This window comes from Chiroxiphia lanceolata, chromosome Z (assembly GCF_009829145.1).
Source record: "Chiroxiphia lanceolata isolate bChiLan1 chromosome Z, bChiLan1.pri, whole genome shotgun sequence".
NCBI lineage: Eukaryota > Metazoa > Chordata > Aves > Passeriformes > Pipridae > Chiroxiphia > Chiroxiphia lanceolata.
In genome coordinates, this window is record NC_045671.1 from 53,572,882 (window position 1) to 53,597,312 (window position 24,431).

The 24,431-nt window shown below is 39.2% G+C and overlaps 1 protein-coding gene across 1 annotated transcript; it reads right to left on the reverse strand.

Annotated features, from left to right (window-relative positions):
- Positions 1–2,367: 2,367 nt before the first annotated feature.
- Positions 2,368–24,423, reverse strand: OSTF1 (osteoclast stimulating factor 1). The gene is made up of 10 exons (XM_032675881.1): positions 24,225–24,423; positions 13,433–13,479; positions 12,807–12,857; positions 12,660–12,723; positions 10,241–10,294; positions 9,706–9,813; positions 9,194–9,243; positions 9,000–9,078; positions 8,435–8,533; positions 2,368–4,506 (listed from the first exon to the last, which is right to left on the reverse strand). Exons 1-10 carry the CDS (start codon positions 24,256–24,258, stop codon positions 4,448–4,450), a joined length of 645 nt encoding a protein of 214 aa, XP_032531772.1. The 5' UTR covers positions 24,259–24,423; the 3' UTR covers positions 2,368–4,447.
- Between the last annotated feature and the right edge of the window lie 8 nt (positions 24,424–24,431).

The following is a 24,431-nucleotide window of genomic DNA, read 5'->3' on the forward strand; positions in this document are numbered from 1 at the left end:
TGTTGTTCCTGAACTCCTGCCGCCATCAATACTAACTCCAGGTGGAAACTATATTTTAGAAAAGTACTCATGGAACTGTAACTGAATGGGCCACCTTTTCTGGAAGTTGTTAAAGCCAAAGTAAATGCTAGCTCAGGGCTTTAATGAATCTATACAAGTTTCTCTTAAGTACAATGCCTGCTACTCAACCTACCTCTCATACAACTTTTTTGTTAATGATATGTTTACTGCTCTTGCTTTCAGGGTAAGTGCATGTAGGCCAGATATATTTTTATTTCTTGATTCCTCTTCTGTTTTAAATTCATAGCTCGGCAGTTGGAATTTTCTAGGCTTGAACAGAAATCTTTGGGAAAAGCATAAAAGTAAACATTGACAGATTACCTGAAATGTACCATAACTTTACCTGCCTTAGGGAAACCATATGAGAAGATAAAATTTAAGCCTTTTATTAAAATAGTCTGAGTAAATTACTAACACTGTGAAACTACCTGTGTTATAGTAGTCTCAACAGGGAAGGCACATAAAAATTGGATATAAATTCTGAGGATTTAATTCTATGTTGAGCACATCTGGAGATGATTAATTTCAGTATGTCCTCATAGAAATGAAGTCAATTGGAGGTGTGACTGCAGTACAGCTGTGAGCAAAAATGTAGTATATTAAGCAACACAAATCAAGAAAACAAATGCAGGTTTGTGCTGAGTTCAAAAACAGAGGTCCTCCATTTCCCATTTATCTTCACTGGATTCCAGAGACTTGCTTCAGAATTCACATTGGAAATATTACTATAAAAAAACTTTCAAATGTCCAATTTGCTTGCAGTTCTGTATGTCTTCATATTTGTTTTATATTAAATCTCACTAAAGTTCCTTAAAGTTAGGAGTCAGTCTTGGACAGAAGAGAAAGAAGGAATATGGATTTTCATTATAAGAAACAGCACATATTCCAAATAATCCATATCTGAAAGAAAAACCTCCCACTGGACAGGGGAGAAGTGATAGACTCATGAAACAGCAGACTGATGGCCTATTACTTGTTACTCTGCTCAGTGGTACATTTCAAAAGTTTCATTGGGAGGTGGCAATGGCTGAAAACAAATTTTTAATTCTGTGATGTATGCTGCATGCTTGAACGCCTGACTATATACAACTGAAATGATCACACAGTCAGGCTTTCGCCAATCTTCAGTCTTTGACACAAAACTCAAACAAGAAACATGACACTGTTGTCAGAAATTAGGACTTAAGAGTTCTAAGGTGGAGATTTTGTTAGAAACGGGCCACTCAGTTTAATCCTTTTGTGTGACCTTAACTGTTTTAAGCAAATTAAATTTCAGGTGATGGCACATGTAAGAGTGGAATTCAGTAAAGTGGGGTTTGTCTTAGTAGAACAGCATACTAACTTGAAAATTATCCAGAGTCTAAGACAATTCAAAAAATGTCCCATTTTTTGTCCTAGAAAAAAGGGATTAAACACTTGAGTTAAGCCAATAGAAGATTTACTAGTTCAGTTTGAAAAAGCTTTCGATCAATTCAAGTATCCCCTAACAGCACATAATTTCTACGTGGAGCATAGCTATTTTCAACAGAAAGGCACACATGTTATTTCAAGCAGAAGTACACAAGACAGAATATCCTTCAACGTTCAGTTAGAAGACACCATGAGCTTGAAAACGTTCACTTTGCTGCTCCTAAAAAACCCAACTTTTCTTACTGTTACAGCACCGAATGCAGCTGCCCTTGAAAAAAAGTCTTAAATTTATCCATGAGCCTGCAGTGGCACACAGACTGAAGAAAGGCAGAGGGAGTAAGTAGGTTTGCATAACTAGTAAGACTGGTAAGAAATTGTATCAGCTTACTCCAGCTGTAACTCCTTCTAGCTGTAGGACATTCAGTTTGGGTTGTGTTTTGTTTTTTACATCAAAACTTAAACTGCTGGAGTTAGGCAAAAAGTAATTTATTGCCTGAAAACTTTCACAGTGATCTGTATTTCACAAGATAAGCAGAAGGTTTCATGAAGGAAAACAAAGTTGTGGATAAAAAACAAAAGCGATAATTTTGGTCTTGGAAACAAATTACACCACTTGCTAGCTGCCTTGCAATGTAAATGTGCTTCTTTCAGTGGTAAGAACTTCAGATGCAATCTCTGGGCTCAGCTTGTGCTTCTGTCACCACTCTTCTTTTGCAGCATCTGCAGAACACAGGGTCTTCTGGCAGCTGGTAATTCCAGAGACATGAGCATAATGTTTTCCTTGTAGGATATTGAACCCATGGCAGCAGAAGACATTACATTAAGAGTTATTTATGAATACAAACTCTGCCTCCAAAACTCAACAGAGAATACAATGACTTGGGAAGAGCCATTCTCTCCACAGCCTGTGACACTGAAGAATTTTAACCTTGTGAGCTTCATTCATGCAGGAAAAAGACTCAAGAACCTTCTTGCCTCTCATTACAAGACCTTTTAAAACTTGCACTTTGAAACTGTACCATTTTAATCAACAGCATGCATCATAACATGTAGCTTGACTATGGTAAAAAGCTGAGCTAGCAGAATAGCTGGCTGATTAAATATGAAGCAGAACAGTCTCTGTCTATTAAGAGTTATGTTCAACAATTGTCCTAATGAAAGCTAGAGAGAAAAAACTGGTGGCTTTGGTTTTTATTTCTTCCCCTCTAGGATATTCAAGCTCATACAAAATAAAACATCACTGTTCATGTAGCCACAGTATTCCATAAGGCTAAACCATTTGTTCTACAGTTTTAACATTTAAACAGTTTTCAATTATATCTGCAGATGACTATTTGTGCAATGCCTCCATCTTACACAGTTCTGGTCAATCAAGCACTGCCTTCTTTGATAAGTGCTTAGCAAGCGTTACCTGTATCTAATAAAAATAAAAAATCTGGTTGAATGTATTTTTAAGAGTGGGAAATTAAGAGTGCTCTAGAGTTCTTTTAATCTCTAAAATACTTAGTGTGATTTTCATTTATCCCCAGACTTTCTCAAGAGCTTTTCATTTATCCCCAGACTTTCTCAAGAGCTTTGTTTATCCCCAGACTTTCTCAAGAGCTTTGTTTATCCCCAGATTTTCTCAAGAGCTTTTCATTTATCTCGTCTTTCACAAGAGCTTTTCACTTATCCCCAATCTTTTGCAAGAGCTTTTTTTTTTCCTTTTCTTTTTTTTTTTCCTTTTTTTTTGGTTTTGTTTTGGTGTGCCAGATTACTGTGTTGGAATGAATTTGTTAGAAGTCTCTACTAGAGAAGTTAGCAACAAAAATTGAATATGAGATTGTATCTCAAATACTTGTAACATTTTCTTACCATCACAGTAAGAAAGTACCCTTCAGTAAGGTACAATATTTGGCTGCAGCTATTTGAGCAATCTAAAGAAAGTACTGTTTTTTAACTCTGCAGGGAAGCTTGAAAGTGGCTCAATAATTTTTTAGTTCTCTTTAATTCACAGGAAGAAGCAACGCATTTTAAAAATGTTTATTCAGCTTAAGGTATCTCTTCTAAATACCTGTGGTATATTTGATATACATCTTCCCTCATTCCTTCAAACACACTTCAACTTTGAGGTAATTTAGGACAAAATACAAGAGCACTTTTACAAAGTAAAAGAAAGAGATCGGTACTAAAAATTTTAGGCAGGATAAATAGAAAAATATTCTGTCTTCTTTTCACTACAAATAGTTTCAGCATAATGCACTTCAAAAAGCAAAATAACCAAGCCACCAAATTCAGAATTAAGTATATTTCTCAAGCAAACCTGACTTAAGCAAGCATTTCACCTGAGTTAACATTTCAGGGATTGGGCCCATAGCAATAGAGAACACAAAGTATACTGGGGCAGATCATCCTAGGTCATTTTGCACTTTACTCAGAGGGGTAGAGGAAGGAAGGAAAAAAATTTTACCAAAAATAAAAATCAAACTTTGTCATGCTGGCTCCACGTGGGCAAATAATGGTCCCTCTCTATAGCAGAATGCCCTTTCATGCCTGTCAGCCAGTACTGACTCTGTCAGTATTAGCTGCACAAAGGAAACTATGCCCAGGGAGATTTTGGAAAATGTTAGCAATGGTGTCTTGCTGTCCCAGAAGGACCCTTCAGTTTGAGAAACGCGTTCCAGAGATGCAAGGCACTTGCTGGGAAGGCCTGAGATGAAACATGTGAGTTTAGAATATGGTCTTCCGCCCATTCAATAGTAATGGTACACCACACTTCCTCTGTGAGATACTTCCAAAGGAACTCTGATTCAAAATACGACATCTTCTGGCCTAGGGAAAGATTATTCCTTTGGAAAGCATGATTTCACCCACTCATTTATATGCTATACTGGAAGACTGCAATTCCCAAAATAAGATATTTTTACAGTTGCAAAGATATGTTTTGAGACTGACATAGGCAACGCAAGTTATAGTTCTTTATGCTGAATGAAAAAAGTTAATCGGAGTCTTCATCATCAAGGTATTCCTCTGCATTACTCAGTGTTCGGACTGTATCTGGAAAGAAAGAAAACTCTCTCTTAATCTGGGATATGGGATAAAATCAGAAAATTACTCACATTTGCAATGCTTGCAAACCAGGACCAAACAAACCTGATTCCTCTATCATTTAGAGATGTTAGGGCTACACAGATGGGGCCGTAGATCTGGATCTCATATGCAGGGCTAAACCAGTAATCACACCTCCTACCTAGGAGATTTAGTCTGTGACCTTCAAGAGCCATGTTCTGGCTCCTTTGAACCTGTACACCAGAGCTTGAACTCTTTAATCCTATTTTCTGCATATATTACTTTTAAATCACAAAGGATAGGACCACTGAGCTGGTGAAGAGCCTCCATGGTTTTATTCTCATAAAGTGGGGATAGTGCCTAGCTGGCTGCCATTCTCTGCCTAAAATCAAACACATTCCATTTATTTTTCCCATCCCCCCATCATCTATATTTTTTCCGGACTAGTTATTTGTTAGATACACTTACGAGCCTTTGTCTTTGAAAGATAGTAAGCAGGAAACCGGAGTATTAAAGTATATTTACCAGATGTGCAGTGGTACCTGGAGAACTACACCTATCTTTGAGACTGAACCAAGATAAATAGTATGGGTTTTTTGGGATAGATGATTATTTTCCTACAGATTTTCAAATATATAGGAATAGGAATATGGATTACAGATAACATATATAACATTGTACATCACGAGATCCTAGTTAGTTGTAGTTTTGCAATAACATCTTAAAGTATTAAAAAAACCAGGTGTAGCCTGACATAAATCACAGAATTGATAACTGTGTTACTCTTTCTTATTCCAGAAGTCTAGGATAACTTTAAAACTGACTTGCTTAATTGTTTTGAGAAAAGAAATCTAACTGAAAAAAAAAATTTATTTTTCTTTTTGAGTAGGAGAAGCAGCAAAGGAAGAACAGAAAGGGAAGAAATTGCAGAGCTCTATGCTAAAGGGGTTATACTTTGAGAAAATATGAATTCCATTTATCCTGCATAATCATAGAATCAGCCGGGTTGGAAAGGACCTCCGAGATCATCAAGTCCAACCCTTGATCCAACACCCCCAAAGTTACCAGACCATGGCACTAAGTGCCACATCTAGTCTCATCTAAACCTCCAGGGCCAGTGAATCCACTACCTCCCTGGGCAGCGCATTCCAATGCCTGATTAGTCTCTCTGTAAAAAATTCCTCCCTAATATCTAACCTAAACTTCTCCTGGCAGAGCCTAAGACCATGCCCTCTTGTCTTACTGATAACTGTCTGGGAGAAGAGACCAACCCCCACCCAGCTACAACCTCCTTTCAGGGAGTTGTAGAGGGTGATGAGGTCTCCCCTGAACCTCCTCTTCTCCAGACTAAACAACCCCAGTTCCCTCAGCCTCTCCTCACAGGACTTGTGCTCCAGTCCCTTCACCAGCCTAGTTGCTCTTCTCTGGACCTGCTCCAGCACCTCAATATCCTTCCTGAACTGAGGGGTCCAGAACTGGACACAGTACTCCAGGTGTGGCCTCACCAGTGCTGAGGACAGGGGGAGAAAATCACTTCCCTGGTCCTGCTGGCCACACTGTTCCTGATCCAGGCTAGGATGTCATTGGCCTTCTTGGCCACCTGGGCACACCGCTGGCTCATGTTCAGCTTCCTGTTAATCCAAACTCCCAAGTCCCTCTCTGTCTGGCTGCTCTCCAGCCACTCTGTGCCCAGCCTGTAGCGCTGCAGGGGGTTGTTGTGGCCAAAGTGCAGGACCCGGCACTTGGCCTTGTTGAACCTCATCCCGTTGGAATCAGCCCAGCTCTCCAGTCTGTCCAGTCCTCTGCAGAGCCCTCTTGCCTTCCAGCTGATCGACACTCCCCCTCAATTTGGTGTCATCTCCAAATTTGCTAATGGTGGACTCAATTCCCTCATCCAGACCATCAATAAAGATATTAAACAGAACTGGGCCCAACACTGATCCCTGGGGGACATCACTAGTGACCGTCCGCCAACTGGATGCAGCCCCGTTCCCCACCACTCTCTGGGCCCGGCCCTCCAGCCAGTTCCTAACCCAGCACAGAGTGCCCCTGTCCAAGCCGTGGGCTGCCAGCTTTTCCAGGAGTATGCTGTGGGAGACGGTGTCAAAGGCTTTGCTGAAATAGTTGTTCTCTTGTTCAGTAGCACAAATAATGCAAGCTTTTTGCATTTCTACGACATGACTTTAATAATTCTAATGTTTTAGAATCTATTTCAGCAATTATGGCATTTGAATATGTGTGTGTACATGTAAAACAAAACTGAACATTTAAGTGGAGGCAATGTAAGCTTCCTCCAATAAAACAGTTTTATAAATGGAGTATGATAGAAGCTGTATCTAAATAAGAACAGATTTGGAACTGGGGACAGGAAGACTACTGATATAGAATCGAATTTCTGAAAAAGAACAATTGTTTCACTCAGAGATTGGAAATACTGAAATGCAAACTCAACAGGACGAACAAAATTACTGAAAATAACCAAGAAAATACAAAATGCAAGAAAAGTATACAGATCAGCAATGTCAGAGATATTTAAAAGGCCAAATTAAGGTAGAAAAGCAAACATGGAAGCTAATACTGAAACTGCAGTTAGACTGAGATTATCAGCTCAGGCAAGCAAGAAAAGACATGGTGTGAGGGTACCAGAGACCAGTGATAGACAAAGTGACTAAGGATGAAAAATTAGCCAGCCATGAAACTAAATTAATTTAGAGGGAGTGACAAAGTAGAAGATCAGTTACTTAGGATCAGGAAATGAAACATTATAAAGTTATGAGGGACATCAGAACAGAGAATACACCTGTACCAGGTGCCTACGATTAACATGCAAAGATGAAGTAAGTGCTCCTAACAGAGATTAACCACCTTTAGAAAAAAATACAGAAACAGAAGGAATTCCACCTTTTGTTACAACTGCTTTCTTCAGAGTCAAAATAATTTGTCAGAAGTTTTCTGGGAAATCCTGATATTACCTCAACGAAAGAGCTGGATAATATTTTTGCTGCAACTGCTCCTCTTGGCATCTAAAGCTGTAGTCAGCTATTCCACCATTTAATTCCCATAACCACTAAGCTCCCACAGGTTAGCATTCCCTCTGTTCTCACTCATCCTGTGACAATACAGTTGCTAAACTGCATATCCCAACAAAACCAGCTTTAACTCTGCCTCTGTTTTTAAATAATTTCTCATTTCACCTAGGGTTTCCACCCTAACTTCAGCCCCCTGAAAACTATAGGCCGTATTAGTTACACAATACTGGACCATTCAGCTTTTGTTCAGCTTTTTAAAATAGCTTTGTATCTTTTTAACTCTTTTGGACATGGCACTGTGCTTGCTATCAGGAGAGATGAACACAGTGGGAAGCAGTGAGACTATTTTGATAAATACCTGAAAGCAGTCTTTCTTAATTTCTCTATTAGACAATCACTCAGAAAAATACAGGAATAAGAAATTAAAAAAAATTTAGCAGTAAGAAAATAAAAGAGGAGCATTTGTTGGTGTTGGTTTGGCATAAGTTTGGAGGAAGAGACAAGCACAATGGGGAAGACAGCACACCATTTTACTTTCATACCCTGTACCTTGTGGTATACTGCTTTTAAAGTAATTTCCATCCTTGCTTTCTTCCATTTGAAGGACCTGTCTTCTATCTCCTTCCCTTGTTATTCTCACATCTTCTGAACTCTTGCCTCTTGCTGACACAGGATGGCACTTTGTGTGGAGTCAGCAACACTGCATGTGATAAACCACGTTTCTATCACAAATCTAAACTAATCCTCTCAAGTGAGCCCTTTTGAACACAACTCAGTCCATATATCTCCCAAGTGTTTTTATGGCTTTCAACATATTGATATTTGGTTAAAATATTAAGTGTCCTCTTAGAAGAAAAAATTTATCAGAAAAACAAAATCAGAAATACCTGCACTCTGTTTCTTCTTAAGTAAGGAAGCACAAGCTGCATTGGTTGCCATATCTAAAGCCAGTTTCTTCTCATTGTTCCTCAGATCTGTTCTTGCCCCTTCATAATAGAAAATTGTCATCATGAATCACTGCCCCAGCTATTTCTCGAGCAATGGCATTCTGATATGAATTTCAGTAAGGTGGGTAGAATAATAACAGACACAGGAATCTGACCTATGAACTGCTCTGAAGCAGACCAGAAGTTATGGATGCTCTTCCACAAGCTACAGTTATTTAGGGAACTTGCTGGCTACTCTCCCTTTCTAGCAAGCAGATGTCATTGCTGCTCTGGGGTTAAGTGCCTACTTTTGTCTGCAAAGCAGGATGAAACCTATCTTGAGCAGGTGAGATGTCAACTTTCCAAATAGCTGTCAGAATTTTCTGCAAGACTTATGAAGTCAGGCAGGGTAGCTGGCTAAGGACTGTACTTGAGTTATACAAAACCACTTAAAAATACAAACTAAAAAACATTAATGAATCTAGTCTGCCACATAGATTGTTGAAACCTTGGTGAAGATCTTTACCCTTTGCCAGCAGCATCTCTACAATATCTGCATAACCTTTCCATGCAGCAGCATGCAAAGCTGTGTCTCCCAATTTGTTCTGTGGAGTTAGAGGGAAAAGCAACAGGATTAAAATACAGCAAAAAACCTTTCAGCTTGTACCAAGGATGAATAACATCACACATCTACTGTAAGGATCTGTTGGTTTAACCTACCTGTTGGTTTAACTCTAGGTTTGCCTGGGAAAACAGAACATCTACTATATCTGCAGAAAACAGGGAGAGGTTTAAAGAGAAAAATTTAGTAGAAACAAAACAGGCTTTTTGCACTCTTAGTATAAATTTTAATTTAGATTCAATGAAAGAGCGATCCAATCATCTAATAAAAATCTGTAACAGTCGGACTGCATCGGGCAAACAATCATTAGTCAAAAAGACATGCTATTGCATAGAATATACGAAATAACAGAAAACTTCTTTTTGGTCTGTCCTTCTTCCCACTCTGCTTCTAACAGTTACACTGATGAGAATGCCTGCTTCAATGGCAACAAAACACACAGCAGTTGATGGAGCTGAACCTCTCTTCTAGTCTAATTTTTCTTTTTTTAAAAAATAGAACATAAAAAAATGGGTTTGTTATTTGTTATAGCACTGTAATTTTATCAATCAGTCTGAAAAGCACATCAAGAAAAGCAAAGAACAGTAATTTCAAATTAATTCTCTGATACCTTTATGGCCTCCATGGCATGCCCAGTACAGAGCTGTGCTTCCAGCTTTGTCTAAGCCATTGACACCAACTCGATTATCCAAACACTCTCTCAACCAGCTTAGGTTGCCTGAAAGACAAAATTAGTTTTGATGATCTTTTTTTTTTTTTCTTTAAAGAGTTAACAGAACCATTAAAGACACATAGTTCTCTCTGAATGACAGTCTTCCAATGAACTTAAAAAGAGAAAAAGTGAGTTAGCAGCAACACCATTCATTAAACCAAAGTCACTTCCACGCCCAGAAGACCTTTAGATCCTTATGCAATTAAATGGATGGTACCATACTTTTTCTGTGTATACAGTCACAGAGTGGCAATTCCACCAGGCTTGTATCTCAGCTTTTCAAAGCTGTAAAACTTACCAGATAACTTGTTCAAGATACTAGACAAGCAAAACAGGCAGAACATCTTCATTCTTAATATACTATTATTATTATAGCAGAAAACAAGCAAAACAGCCTTTAGCATTACATGACTAAAAGACCAAACACACATACCTCGTTTGGCAGCTTCATGAAGTGGATTATCAATAGACTCTGCTTGCTCTGCCACTGAAATGAAAGAGTAAATTCTAACTACTTCTGAAACTGAATAGATATTTGATATCTGTGAAAATAAAACCTGGATTTATTCCAGAGGAACCAGTAATACATAGTTGATTCTAATGTGAGAAGGGATTTAGAAGTGACAGACTAGTCAGAAAAACGTGAATTTCCTGTGTACAGGAAAGCATTTCAGAAAAAAGCTTGTGAAAACTTTAAACAGCAGCATCAAATTGATCAGCAGTTGCAAGTTACCAGGAATCTGGCAGTGTTTCATCTCAGTTATTACTTCCCTTTCTAAACTCGTAAAATGGTTCTGAGCAGTTGCATGAGGCTAGGCTTTCAACCTACAGCTTGCCATCTATAGTTATGAATGAATTATTTCCAAGGGGTCTGTGAAGGGTAGCTAAAAAGATTGACTCTCAAGAGGCTTCCTTTTTGTCTGATGGAGATTTTTTATTTTTCCTGGAAAACTTGTGGGAGGTCTGCAAAAAAACCTCTGCTTAAACAATGACAGTAGTGATGGGCAGACTGAAGATCAACCTTCTGTTTTAAAACTTTCTTTTTTAGGTGGAAATCACTAACTAGTAAGAGTACAGGCAAGTAGGACAGTGTACAATATGAGATGAATGGGATCTCTAAGCCCTTGCACTATGTTGTTATGTGAAAGGGTTTTCCTCAGATCACAATGTTACTGTAATCAGATGCAAAGCAGGAAAATACTGATAACTGTACATTAGTTACCAGAAATAAAAGTCTCAAGACTCTTTTGGCCTCTCCAGATCTTTTCTTACTTTGATGTGTATTCCTCCCATAATGTTTGTAATTGTAAGATTTCACATGCTTAACTTGCTAGCTATGAGTAAAATAAAATACAAATGCTAGATTCTGGGATTTAATTTTAAAATAATTTGTGCAAACAGTGAACAAAATTCTAATGCAGAGAAGACAGGCCCAGAGTAGACAGCTATTACACAAGCAGCACAAGTTAGTCATAACGAGCAGTGCTGGTTGAGCTCAGCAGACAGTGTTAACACTAACAACACTGTCTCAAAAGCTTTTTAGAAAATTTTTGCCAGAAGTTCCATAATAAGTATTTTTATTGCAGATAACACTGATTCTGCCTTCAGCAGCTTTTCATTCACATTGTTTTAAAATGTGTTCCTTCGAGCCCAGCACATGGAGCACAAGAGCCCCCCACAGATTCAGTAGTTTCAGGTCTGTCTTCACTCTTTGTAAAAAGGTTATAGAATAGTACGGGAGATCACAGTGTTTCATTGGTTAAAACCAATGAAACCTGTCAGACCTAATGGTGTAACCAGAGAAAGATAGCCTTAGGGATTTTACAGTTTGTCTAAATCAGAAGACATGTTCCTACTACTCCTTGTTTTAAGGTCTGCAGAGACTTCTGTTCCACTTACACATGAAAGTTTTGCAAAAGTGCAAACAGAGATGCCACCCCCCAACCCTGATCTAAAATGGAAGTTTGCCAAGTTATCTCAATGGGAACACAAACTGAATTGGTAGACTGCTGGTTTTATTTTAAATATAACACACTTCAATCTTCAAAAGACATTTGAGTGTAGGTAAGCATGTATGAACTATTCTGCTTGCGTATAACAATGCATGAACTCTGGCAGATGGCAAGAGTAGAGTCAGACTGGAAGTCTCAAATTACAGTGAAATTTGATGCCATGGTCTCAATAACTACACCATGGATTGCTATTCATGTATTTCTACTAACTACAGGGCAGGGAATCATAGCATTGCTACCATAAGATCTCCTAGTGAAGAAGGGACAACATGAAGCAACCACAGTCAGTATCATATCGGCAGTTATGATGCAATCTGTCGTGAGACACTGTTACTCTGTCTACAGTTCCTGGAAGGACTTGGAAGAATTGTGCTGTGTTGTCTGTATTCATGGCTTTTAAAGGTGATTTTAGTTGAATCTGAAAAAGCAGTTTCTATCCAGTCCAGACATGTAAGGGATATTTAATATGATGCAATCCTCAAGTAAACAATGTTTTCTGTGGCTGGATATATTCACTAAAATACAACAAATGGCAAACAAAAATGGTTCCTTTAGAACCACGCATTCTTCCACTCAAAACTGAGAACATCTATTACTGTTATCTGCACAAGCAGAAACATGAACACTAGGCAAACTTATGCTGTCTTTAGGTTATAAAAATACAAGACAGCCTGTCCACTGCTGATGTACAATAGTGACTGATACTGCAGATAGATGTATTCTGAAACACATGGTAGAGTACTGTTAGATGCCAATGTGATCTGCTTTTGAAAATAAGCCTTTTTGTTTACTGATCTCCTTTGAGTGTAAATTACCAAATAAAAATATTCTAGACATTACCATAGTTGCTTGGAATTAGTCCAGTTCTTCCCTTGCAAGTTCCTTTCCACCAATTTGTATCACTCTGCAGAGAAAAGGGAAAATATTTTAAAAGGGATATGTTGCATCTCAGAAGTATTCAGACTGTACGGGATGTCTTATACTCACCATGTCTGAGATGTAAATGATATCTCCTTCTTCAAAGTACAGTTCATCTGGCTTAAAAACAGAAAGAAAAAAAAAGAGGAATAAACAAATATCTGAATATGTGTACAAATGAGAAACAAATACCTGGATAAGTCAGAATACATTCACCTCTTCATTAAAAAGAATGATAACTCAAATTCTCTAGCACCTAGACAACAACCTGATAGTCAGTAGTTTGACTTGCCTACAGGTAACCTTTTGGATCTGTGATCTTCCTAACAATGCAGAAAGACTGCGTTCTTTCCAACAGAGCACTGTGCAACAGAAGCAGTGAATTTTATCTTTGTGTTTGTTAATTTCATCCCCTTTTTGGAAGAAAAACCAAATCACGATTTCAGATCTTAGACTGCAGGTAATAGATACTACAGAAGAAAGTATGCTGCTTTAAAACAGAGTGGACTTACTAGAGAGTGATGATTAATCAGGCAGTTTTAGTCACAATAAGAACAAATATGCATCAACAGACTTTATTGTTGAAAACAGTACAGTAAGTAAGTCTAATAGGCCAATCCTAGCAGAATTGAAGAAATGTTACTGACAAGATTAGAACTAAGCTTTTCAAATCTCTAAAATTTAGAAGTACTTACCGTTCTGGGCTCAAACGTATACAGGGCCCTGAACACTTTAACCTGTCCTGAAAAAAATAGAAATAAAAAAAATCAATACCAGTAGCATGCCTTTTAAACACAGCATACACATCCAGCCCTCAAATCCAAATACATTCCTTTCCTTCAACCTTAAAGCAGCTTGCTGAATGAATTTGTGTTATGCCTCTGTCAGTGAAAATCATGATGAAAAGACTTAGCAGCATGAGTTATGAAGGAAAGTGTCCATCTGATCAGTTACATGTAAGTAGCCTCTTATGCACACCTAACATGGTCTTTACAGCTCACCACTCAAGTGCTGCCATTGATTTCTGAGACAAAGTGTAGTTTCAGTCATATACACCCTCACACACTCATACATGCTATATATATATATCTTTATTCTAGTATCAGATCTGTCAAATGACACAGAATTAAGGAAAGAAGAAAGAAACAAAATAATGACCAATGTCTGCATCATGTTCTCATATTTACTTGCAGTCATTACTAACAGGAAGATAACGCAGTACCGTGGAACTCATCGCATTTAAGAAAAATGACAAATGGTCACCAAGTCCTATTCATGGAATGTACAACTGACATGGTGTTCTATTCAGATGCTTAAAATAAGCTAGAGTATTTGCAATTCCTATTTGTGTTAATCGGGCAGCTTGGAAGAGACTGTCCACAGTATTCAAGGCAAGAAAAGACAACTGTAATGCAGAGAGGTACAAGTTTAATTGCACAAACTCCAAAAGAAGCATCCCCACAAAAACTTTTAAAAATTCAGTAGATGTACACTTCCAGAGCACCAGCAGAAAGTATGAGAACTGCTTAAGTCCACTGAACTCAATGTAGAAATATATTATTCTGACTGTTCCATATTGTTTACTTTAGAGTACCTGAAGTCTTAAGCATATAGGTTTATTTACTTTTAAATATCGTAAGTATGCAAGCGTAGGTTATGTATGTGTTCTTACACTATACTTTACATGTTTATGCAGATCAACTATGTGAAGCAATGTTCAGTCCATCAGGACAATGCATTACTTAGGTCACACTTAGTCCAGACTATTTTGTATACTCAGAGAAACTGATGAACTTACTGCCAAAGGCTAGTACTGTACAATACAGTTTACATATGTGAAGTTTTGTGTAGTTTATTAAATACAGATGTGTAGTTTGCCTCAGAAACTAAGTATTTACAACTATGGCAACAGTTAAAAAGGATAAAACCCGTATTCTGTTCGTTACCCATACAGAAATGGTGAACGAGGACAGCAGACAGTAATATGTCCTAGATCTAAGAGATCAGCATGAAACATCTGATCTGCAGCTGGGGAGAAGCTAAATAACAACAACAAAAACAATGAGGGAAGAAAAAAATAAAAAAGAACAAGAGATGACAAAACAGGATGGATTACAGGAGTACTGTCTCTTCTCCTTGGCTTTCTTATACAGATGACAGAAAAGCACAAGACAGAACTACACACTGACAACTCTGGAGATTACAACCATCAACCACCGATTTTCAAGGTTTTATGTAAGCAAAAGGAGGAAATGGACCACAAAAGGGAAGAATAAGGAATATTAAAAGGGGAAATGATAAGATGGTAGAAGACAGGGAAAAGCAAAAAATACATATTTGTGTGTGTCACGCGTGCTTTCCGTAATAATGTACAGGATATGAGTCAACAGGTTTTCTAAAGCTATCACACCTTTGGAGAAAAAGAGGAATGGAAACACTGATGCTGATAAAAGTATTGCTGACATGTTGTTTAAATAAAAGACAATTTACTGTTAGTTGCTAGTTAGTTTTTGGTTTGGCTTTTTGTTTTTTTTTTTTTAATTCTATGAAACTGAAACAGAGAGTTACTTCCCCAAATGTCCAGTTGTGGTGTCACACACAGACTGACATGTTCTAAAACATTCCTGTGATGAAATACAAAGAGTACAGAACTGCATCTACAGAACTGCAGGTCTAGTTAACGCTAATTTTATAGCACTTTATATAGGAGTTAATAAAGACACGGTAAGCCTGTTTACTTTGCTGCAGTTAAGAGCTTAGAACAAGGAGACTTTAGGACTTGTAATGGAAATTACTTGTACCAAATTTTAATGCAAAAATTCAGTCCAGAAGGTTAAAATAACTAAATGTAAGCACATAAAGGGCACATTTGACTTGAATTCGTCTTCTGGAAATACAGATTGTATTTCACTAGACACAGGGGTACCTGTAATCACTTGAAGTACTTTCATCTAGCAATACCTATCCCTAGGCATGCAGGCAGACTTACAGCTTGCATTGGTGATAACTTTGCTTTGGAACAAGCTAAAAGACACCTAAGGTCTTCCTCTGCTCTCACTTACTACCATCTATCTACTATGAACCATGTTTCAAGATTCATACAAGATGGTGAACAATTAATTAGCATTGATTTGAACTTATCAAAGTTGACTGACTGCACCTTGCCACAACATACTTCTAAAGGACGAAATAAGTAGAATACAAAAATACGTATCTTTTTAAAATTTCAAGGAACTAGGCAAACATTATTGACTTTATTCTCAGCATAACTAACAAGGAGAGTATCCTTCCTAAAAGCAAAGTAAATGGGGACACAAAGTGTCCCACAAAAAAGTCTTTCTCTAAGTATAGGTTTTTCTTTTCAATCCTGTTATGCCCCAATCTGCTCAGTGGGTTTAGGGGATGGTTGTTTGATTCTGTCTCGGCAGTGCATGGCAGAAATAATAAAATTTTCAAGAGGTTCAATAAAAAACAAATAATAATAAACTTTCAGAACATTAAGGCAGAGTTAGGTACTCAGCAAATTTTAAAACAACATCCAGACAAAGTAAGGCATTTTACAAACTTTAACTTTGCAAACTTAAACTCAGCCAACTTTCACTTATCCAGATATCACAAGGCACTTACTAAGGCATTGACTGGAAATTTTTAGTCTGGCTTACAATACGTTTTGGGAAGAAATTAGAAGAGTAGAAGGATAAGAGTAAAAGAATATCACAACCCATGGATCCAATGATGAGACTTGATTGTTGCAATTTCAGTGTCCACTGGTCAAAGTAATGGTGGTAGTCTTGATCGATCGCGAGTGGTGGAAAGCCCACAAAACAAAGTTCAGTGGGTTATTTTACACTTGGGATAGGTGGCAATGGCCAGGTACCTCCGCTGGAGGAGGAGTTTTATGCTACCTAATGTACCACTGTGGATCATTTGCAGTCCTCTGGTGGAAGACCCCAAAAATGAGTCTGGGAGCACTTCAGTCTTTGGTGGTTTATGACGCCTTTTACAACATGACACCTGCCTCTCATGTCAGCGTAGTTAAGTCAGTTATGCCCTGTCAGAAGGGATGTCAGGCCTACCTGGGAATGTCTCAATACCTCCCCCCAAGGGGAGTTTTCACACCTGAGCCAGTTGTGTAAGGAAGGCATCACTGGCATGATAAAAAGCACTATCCCACCTTGCAGGATCTGCTTCTCATCCACCTCTTCCCTTATTTGGCTCAAAACCCAGCTTCTTGCTAAACAAAGATTAATTGGTTGTGGTCTTCCTCTAATGTTCACACCCTCTGCACCTGGGCTGTTCCCTTGCACCTTGTCAGCAAAGCACCTGCTCCTTTTGCAAATGAAGGATTGTTTGAGTCATTACCGTTAATATTTCAGTCTCTCGCAAATCCTAACTTTAGCCACAAGGCTGTCTTTTCTCTTCTCATGGAATTTGCATTAAACATCTGCAAAACAACTGTTTGACAAATGAAGAAGGTAACTTATTACAGATACTAAAAAGATACAAATATTCTTAGCATACAAACTTCCCGAGTCATAACTTGCCAAATCCTCTCTCAGCAACACAAGATGGTAAAGTATTCAAACTAATTATTCTCTCTAACCAGCAACATAAAACTGACTTTGTCAGGTTAGGCTTATCCTATAAATGTCTCCAGCTCTTATGAGAAAGGGAAACACGCAACTTATATTTCTAAGATGACCTTCTCCCAGTCAAGTGCTCAAAAGCAATGCAATGGAGGAGCTAAACAGTAACAATAGCTTAAAAATGTAGCTTTTGATATGTACTGAACTGAAGCGAGATACCTGCTATGCTTCATAATACTAAGTAATAAAAAAAACCCCTAAACCTAAAACACCATTTGCTAAAAAAAATAGACTTTTATTTGTAACAATTTTTAATCAACTGCAGTATTGTTAACAGAAGAGCGTTTCCAAAGAATGCTAAGTGTTTTCGCAACAGTTACTGTTTCTCTCCCACTGGTGCTTTTTTCCCCACTTCCTTTCTATTCTTTTACTCAAGCTTCTCTAAACCACCAGAGACACTAGCATTTACCCCTCTTTTACACAACCTGCCTCCAAAGCATTCTCTGTTTTTCTCTTATTTGCTTTCATCCATGAATGAAAAGCTAAAAAAAGAAAAAGAAAAGGGACCCCCCCCCCCGACCTATATCTGCATGGTATTACTTATTTAGGTATTTGTGCTAGGCTGAACTTTCAGCACCAAAGGGGAGAGAAAGCAATTTCATTAGCTGTCAGCTAATATTACTTCCTCAAGCAAAAGAAAGAAACAAACCAAAACCCAAACCAGTCCTTGGTTAAAGAGACATTTACTTTAAAGAAAATAATCACGGCAGTAAGCCAACATTCACAGCAGCTACCAAGTCGTGGCCTCAGGGGACTGATATGAGTCTTCTGTTAGCATTTCACACCCTGCTTCATCTGCCATAGACAGACATAATCAAATCTCATTGATGCAAGCAAGATTCTACAAACTGGATATTGATCCAGATGCTGCACCTTTTCATTAGCTTTATTTAGACTGAGTAGCTCATGACCACCATAAAAGTCAGAGTAACTTACTTAAGATGAACAGACTCACTGCGTTCACAAAGAACTATCAGTGCCTACAATACAGGGATGATCTCTATGCCGTTGAAAGTCAGAATTTACCATGGTCATCCACAGAAAAAATTAAAAAACTGCAAGCCTTTCGATAAACTTCTTCAAGGGTTCAAGTTAATCCTGGGCTGTCATCAGCCATCTTCCTCCTTGCTTCTATAATGCTGCATAGAAACAGTTCAGAATCAGGTAATCTCTCTGGCACCATCTCGATTGAAAATAACTAATTTGAACCCCTACCTATAACAAATAGCCCAAAAATAAAAAATATGCATAGGATATGGGATGACGGGAAGAAGAAGGACAGTTTGCATGTTCCAGGTCTCATGCTAGATTTAGTCTCTTCTGAAAACATTTATAACAGGGAATATGAATTTTTATACATGTTCAGATTAATTTCTTTGAAGGAAGTAAGAGGCATCTTCTGCCTGACCTCACGGAAAGCATGGTGGTAAAAGCACAGCATGTTTTTCTCAGTGTTGGCCTAAGAACCCACAAAGGATCTACATACTCTGGCAGTGTATATCAGCAATTTGAAGTCACAACCTTTTGGCCAAGTGGAACTATCAGAGGTAAGCTACAGATCAGAATAATTTGTGATATGCTTGTAGTTTGCTTTAATAAGAAAAGAGATGTTCATCTTATGATCTCCATGTGTCTTGGGAGATGTGCAATTTTACTAATAGGACATTATGGCCAAACAAACTTTTTTTTTCCTGGCTTCTCATAGAATAATTTAGGTCAGAAAAGATCACTAAGATCATTAAGTCCAAGCATTTACCTAACACTGCCACTGCCAACATGGTAAACTATGTCCTTAAGTACCATATCCACACATCTTTTACATAACTCCAGGGACTCAGTCCATTCCCTCGGAAGCCTGTTCCAACACCTGACATACCCCTTCAGTGAAGAAATTTTCTCTTATATCCAACCTAAACTTCCCCTGGCACAACTCAAGGCCATTTCCTCTTGTTCTATCACTTGTGTCACTTGGGACAAGAAACAAACACCCACTTAGCTACTACCTCCTTTTAGGTAGTTGTAGAGACCAATATGGTCTCCCCTGAGCCTCCTTTTCTCCAGGCTAAATCCCCCCAGCTCTCTCAGCCACTCCTCTTAGGACTTACTCTCTACATTCACCAGCTTTGTTGTCCTTCTCTGGATACACTCCAGCACCTCAATGTCTTTACTGAAGTGAGGGGTCCAGAACTGGACACGGCACTTGAGGTGTGGCCTCACCAGTACAGGGGGATGATCACTGCCCTGGGTCCTGTTGGTTACACTACTTTTGATGCAGGCCAGGATACCCCTGGCCTTCTTGGCCAACTAGGCACACACCAGCTCATGTTCAGAAGCTGTCAATCAGCACCCCCAGGTCCTTTTCCTCCAGGAAGCTTTCCAGCCACTCTGCTACAAGCCTGTAGCATTGCATGGGAATTGGAAAACAAGGTGCTTTGCTTCAAGCAGGAATAAAAGTATTGGAAATACCTTCTACAGGAGTGCAGTTTGGCATTTTGCTCAGAGGATCCTGCACAGAGACACAACCAAGTTCAATATAGCATTTAAAGACTGCCACAACTGAGACAGAAAAAAAAAGTGGAGTCCTCACTGTTTAGAGAACCATCTTCCATTTCTAAGTAGTGCTTGTTAGAAACAGGAAGTGAACACAGGGCATACACATCTGCAGGGAGGAAGGGGTGAGGATGCATGAAACAAACAAACAAGAAAGCCTAGGAATCTGCTTAGGATCATATTAAAAAGAACAGAAAAGACAGACTGGTGCCAGCATAGATGAAAAACTGGGGTAGTCCAGGAACAAACATGAACTGCACTAACTAGTGTCTGGAAGGGAAAGAACAAACAGCATTACTTTACAGAAAATCAGAACTAAAAATATTCTCACAGAAGATGAAGGTGAACACAACTTCACTGGCACAGTTTAAAGCTGCAATCTCCTACTTCTTACCAATTTTTCTTCTGCAATACCAGCATGCCTTCACCTGTAGAAAGCTTGTTTGTGGCCCCAGAAACTTGCAGTAAGAAGAGGGTTTGAGATGAGAAATGGAAGTTTAAAATTCATACTGAAATCAGACTTGGAACTGTTCAGTTGTTTCTCTCCCCTTAGAGCTGATGACTGTAGTGTAACTCCCCACATTCCCATGCTTACATCTTCCTAGCTAACAGAAACATTTCTTTGTCTACTGAAGAAACCCAACCTACAACTTATACTGAATTTAAGCCTACTGCTAATGCCTGAGGCATGTAACTCAATGCAAGTCTGCTCCTGTGAATGCTGTCACAGCTCCTACTTTACCTTAGAATCGAGGTGAACTTGCGACTGAACTTCAGTATTTATGTCCAGAATCCTATTTTGAACTCTGACAGCTACCAGTGGGAGCAAAGTCAATGAATCTGCTTTAAGGCAGCAACCCTTAATGTTACATAAGTTATGTTTCCTCCTGCCTGCTTTTCTCTCAATTGGAATAATTTAAAACTACAATTTCCTTGGTACAAAGACTAGTCTTTCTCCATAAAATATAAATGTTGTGTCAACTCTAGGCCATGATCAACAAACCTTACTCTATCTGGTAAATACGAAAGTAAGTTAGTTTTCTTTAAATATTAAAACACCAGTTTCATATCCCCAAAAGCTGTTGCTGCACAGTATATGGGGCTCTAACCAAAAAGACCTAATCAAACAGCAAGCACGGTTCAATGAGACAGTGCTCAAACAGCACACAACTAGCAGAAGCTAATACAGCTTGTGGAATTCAAAGGACTCCATAAGTAACTTTTGTAAATAGGATTAATATCCAAAGTGATATGAACTGTGCAAAGAATAATGTAGTTTAAGATATAAAAAAATCTTTTAAAAGATGGAAGGGAAATCCTGCCCTTGCATAATGTTGACAGAGAAGTATGTTTCTAAAATTTTCACCACCCACTTGACTCCTTTTTAGTTTTAATAGGCTAAATAAAAAATATAGCTAGAAAATAATAATAATACAGAACCACAAGAGAAAAGCAAAGCTAGACATGCTTGTTAAAAAAAAAAAAAGCCTTTATAAACAATTGTAACCCCTTACTTAAAGACTAACCACAGACCCTGAAAGACTAGTTCAAGTGCTGACAAACATATCCCGTGACTGTTTAACATATATTGATGTCAAAACCATTTTTCTGCAACTGCAATCCTAATGTGCTATGCACACAACAGGATTTATAGAAGAGCCATCTATCACATAAAATGGTCTCATGTACTGATGGAAATGACAGTGCTATAGCTTGTTGATTTTCCCCCTTCACACATTTTTAAAGCATGGTCCAACTGTAATGTCCAAAATCCCTGATTAGAGCAGTGAAGACTGTTTTAAAAAGCATGAATATTTATTTCATTAAATATTATCACTTTCCTGGCATCTGACATATTTACTTCCCTCTCTATCTAGCCTACACTTTTTATTTCCTGAACACACAGGAAAGGACTATAGCAACCAACGGCCTGTTTTCTCTTCTATCTAGTCTGAACTGTGTAAATTCAGCACGGCAAGCAGACTTGCTGTTCCCTTACACAGCTTATAGACTGGATACCTGATAATAACCAGTGAAGAAAAATTAACACAGCTTGACCAAATGCATCAAGATATTCCAGACATTCCAGCAACTGCAATCTAAATGCCACCAAAAGAGACAGCATTACACTGCTGTAGAAAGTATTTCACCACATGCAGCTTCTATATTTATGTCTCTAACATTTATAATCCTAAGAAATTAAATGACAATCTCACAGGCGAAACGGGTATCATGGACAGAAAAAAGTCAGACATCCAAGTACAGAGATATTCTGAAGTATGCAGAAGGCAATCCATTCCTGAAAATTACTTGTAAAAAATTTAACACAACAGACTCCATAAAATTTTCTCTCCTCAAAAATTAGGGATTTGACAAAACGAATCTTGTTACTTTAATCAGCTCTGAAAGCCACTACCAAGACAGTCTTATTCTTTCTCTTCCTCTTCCTTCTTCCACCCATTTCCTCTTGCTGTGTCAAGCACTCATACTGTAGACATTAAAATGACCTTACGCAAAAAAGTCAGAGCAGCGATCCAGCTTGTCATGCCACTAAAGGGAATAGAAAGGGATGGTGGGAGTAGGGAACCCGTCCTTTTGACGACAGTCTGTACTTTATCAGATCAAGCATACCGCAAAACTGCACCCTACCAAACTAGTGAGAGACATCTACATTAGACATATCTAAGTCAGTATGAGGCAGGTTAGGTAGGGTGAGGCCTTCAGCTCCTTAAGAATCTTATTGCAAAATAGAAAACTCCATTAACAGCTTCACTGAAATACCTACTCTTCAGGTATATTCAGCTGTTAAGAGCAACACCACATCCTGTTAGAGGCCTGCAGGTTTCCTCAGTTCTGATTGTCTTCAGTAAGGGTTCACAACAGCAACACTTTCCTTACTGTCTTCTTCAATTAAAGCAAGCTCTTTTCAAAGAGGTTCAGCAAACTGCAGGGCAGAGGAAGTTCTTCCAAGGATGAAACTCTACATTCAGAGAGCTTTAGCAGATTTTTCTTCTGTAGGCAGGTTGAGATTGATGGTTTAAATGGTCTAAACTGGGTTTGCACTTACTTGCATTTAAATTAAAAACTTGTTTTATGAGCTATCTAGTTAAAATACTTAATTAGGTTATGTATTTAATTATTTTTTTTACATCAGTACTTCAAATAGTATTCCAAATATAAAAAATATGAAAGTTCAGATATATTTAGGGATCAGATAGTCCTGCTTTGGGAGACACCAACTAGTCTTGTCTATCGAATTACATTCATGGTGATTTTCTTAACTTCTAAGTAAGAATTCAAACTTTTACATTGGGAGACAATACACAAACGTGATAAACACCCATGGCATTTTCTAAACCAATTCCTTATTTAAAAAAAGGAAACCCTGAAAATAATGGCTTAAGTTTTGGCAAAAGAATGTACGTTCACTGAAAAAATACCACTTCTAATCCAGGATTTAAACTGTGCGACTTCCAATGGCTTTTCATATATTTTTAGGAAAAAAATGTGGCTGTTATTGATTTTTTTAAAAACTAACTTTGCACTAATCTTTTCGTAAAAAATACAGGAGCAAAAATGTACGCATTGATGACTACATGCACTAGCAAACTGAGAGTTTGGCTGCTGGGAGTCCTATAAGGGAATGCAGCGGATGCCACGTTAGAAGAGGAAGAATGTTGCGTGGGACTGTATTATAAAACTGCTTTTATTCATCAATATATTGCTAACCCATGCAACCACAAGGCAAACCTCAGAGCATTTCAATGCTACTTCTTTAAAGGGTAAAGGGTTTCCTGCGCGTTTCAGCCTACGCAAGCACCTCCTCGGCGGCCGCCGCAGGCCGGACACGCCGCACCGCCCAGTGCCACGGGCACGGCGGCTCCGGGCAGGGCCGCGCCGCAGCGGAAGGAGGCCGGGGCGGGAGGGCTGTGCATCGACAGGGATGTCCCCGGGCGACGGCTCTGGCCCGACGGCACTCACAAGGATTCTCCCGAGCTACAGTAACCACGGGATCCCGCCCAGACACGATGCCCGAGGGCAGATCCACGGCCCTTTCCAGCCACGGGAGCGGCCACCTTCCTTCCCGACACCAAGAGAGCGGTGCGCAGGTTCATGGCGGGAGGGCGCGGACAGGAAGAGAAGGGCGGCTCTGCCCCGCTCCCACCCACGCCCGAGCTCTCTGTTTGAGGGCCCATACCCGACTCCCAAATCATCCACGTGTCAGCAGGCAGCGGGCTCCGTCGCGCCCTGCACGGGGACGGCGGGTCAGGCCGCTGCGTCCTTCCCTCACCTGGCTTGGCCGGTTTAGGTGGAGGCTTGGACATGGCTGGAGCCGGCCCTAGCGCGGACGGGGGAGCGGCGGGCCGGCGATCGGCTGCCTGCAGGTGGGCCCTCGGTGCGGGGCGGCGGCGCAAAACCCCTCCGGGCTCCCGGGAGCGGCGCGCCGCGGAAACAGCAGCGCAGAGTGGGCGGATCGCTCCGCCCCGGCGGCCGCAGG

What these genes read in the sequence shown, in the direction of transcription:
- OSTF1 (XM_032675881.1), bottom strand. Translation starts at nt 24,258, where the DNA reads ATGTCCAAGCCTCCACCTAAACCGGCCAAGCCAG. An exon ending in TCATTTACATCTCAGACATG is followed by an intron (nt 12,724 to 12,806) that starts GTGAGTATAAGA and finishes TTTTCTCTGCAG; the next exon opens with AGTGATACAAATTGGTGGAA. An exon ending in ATGCCATGGAGGCCATAAAG is followed by an intron (nt 9,244 to 9,705) that starts GTATCAGAGAAT and finishes TGTTTTCTGCAG; the next exon opens with ATATAGTAGATGTTCTGTTT.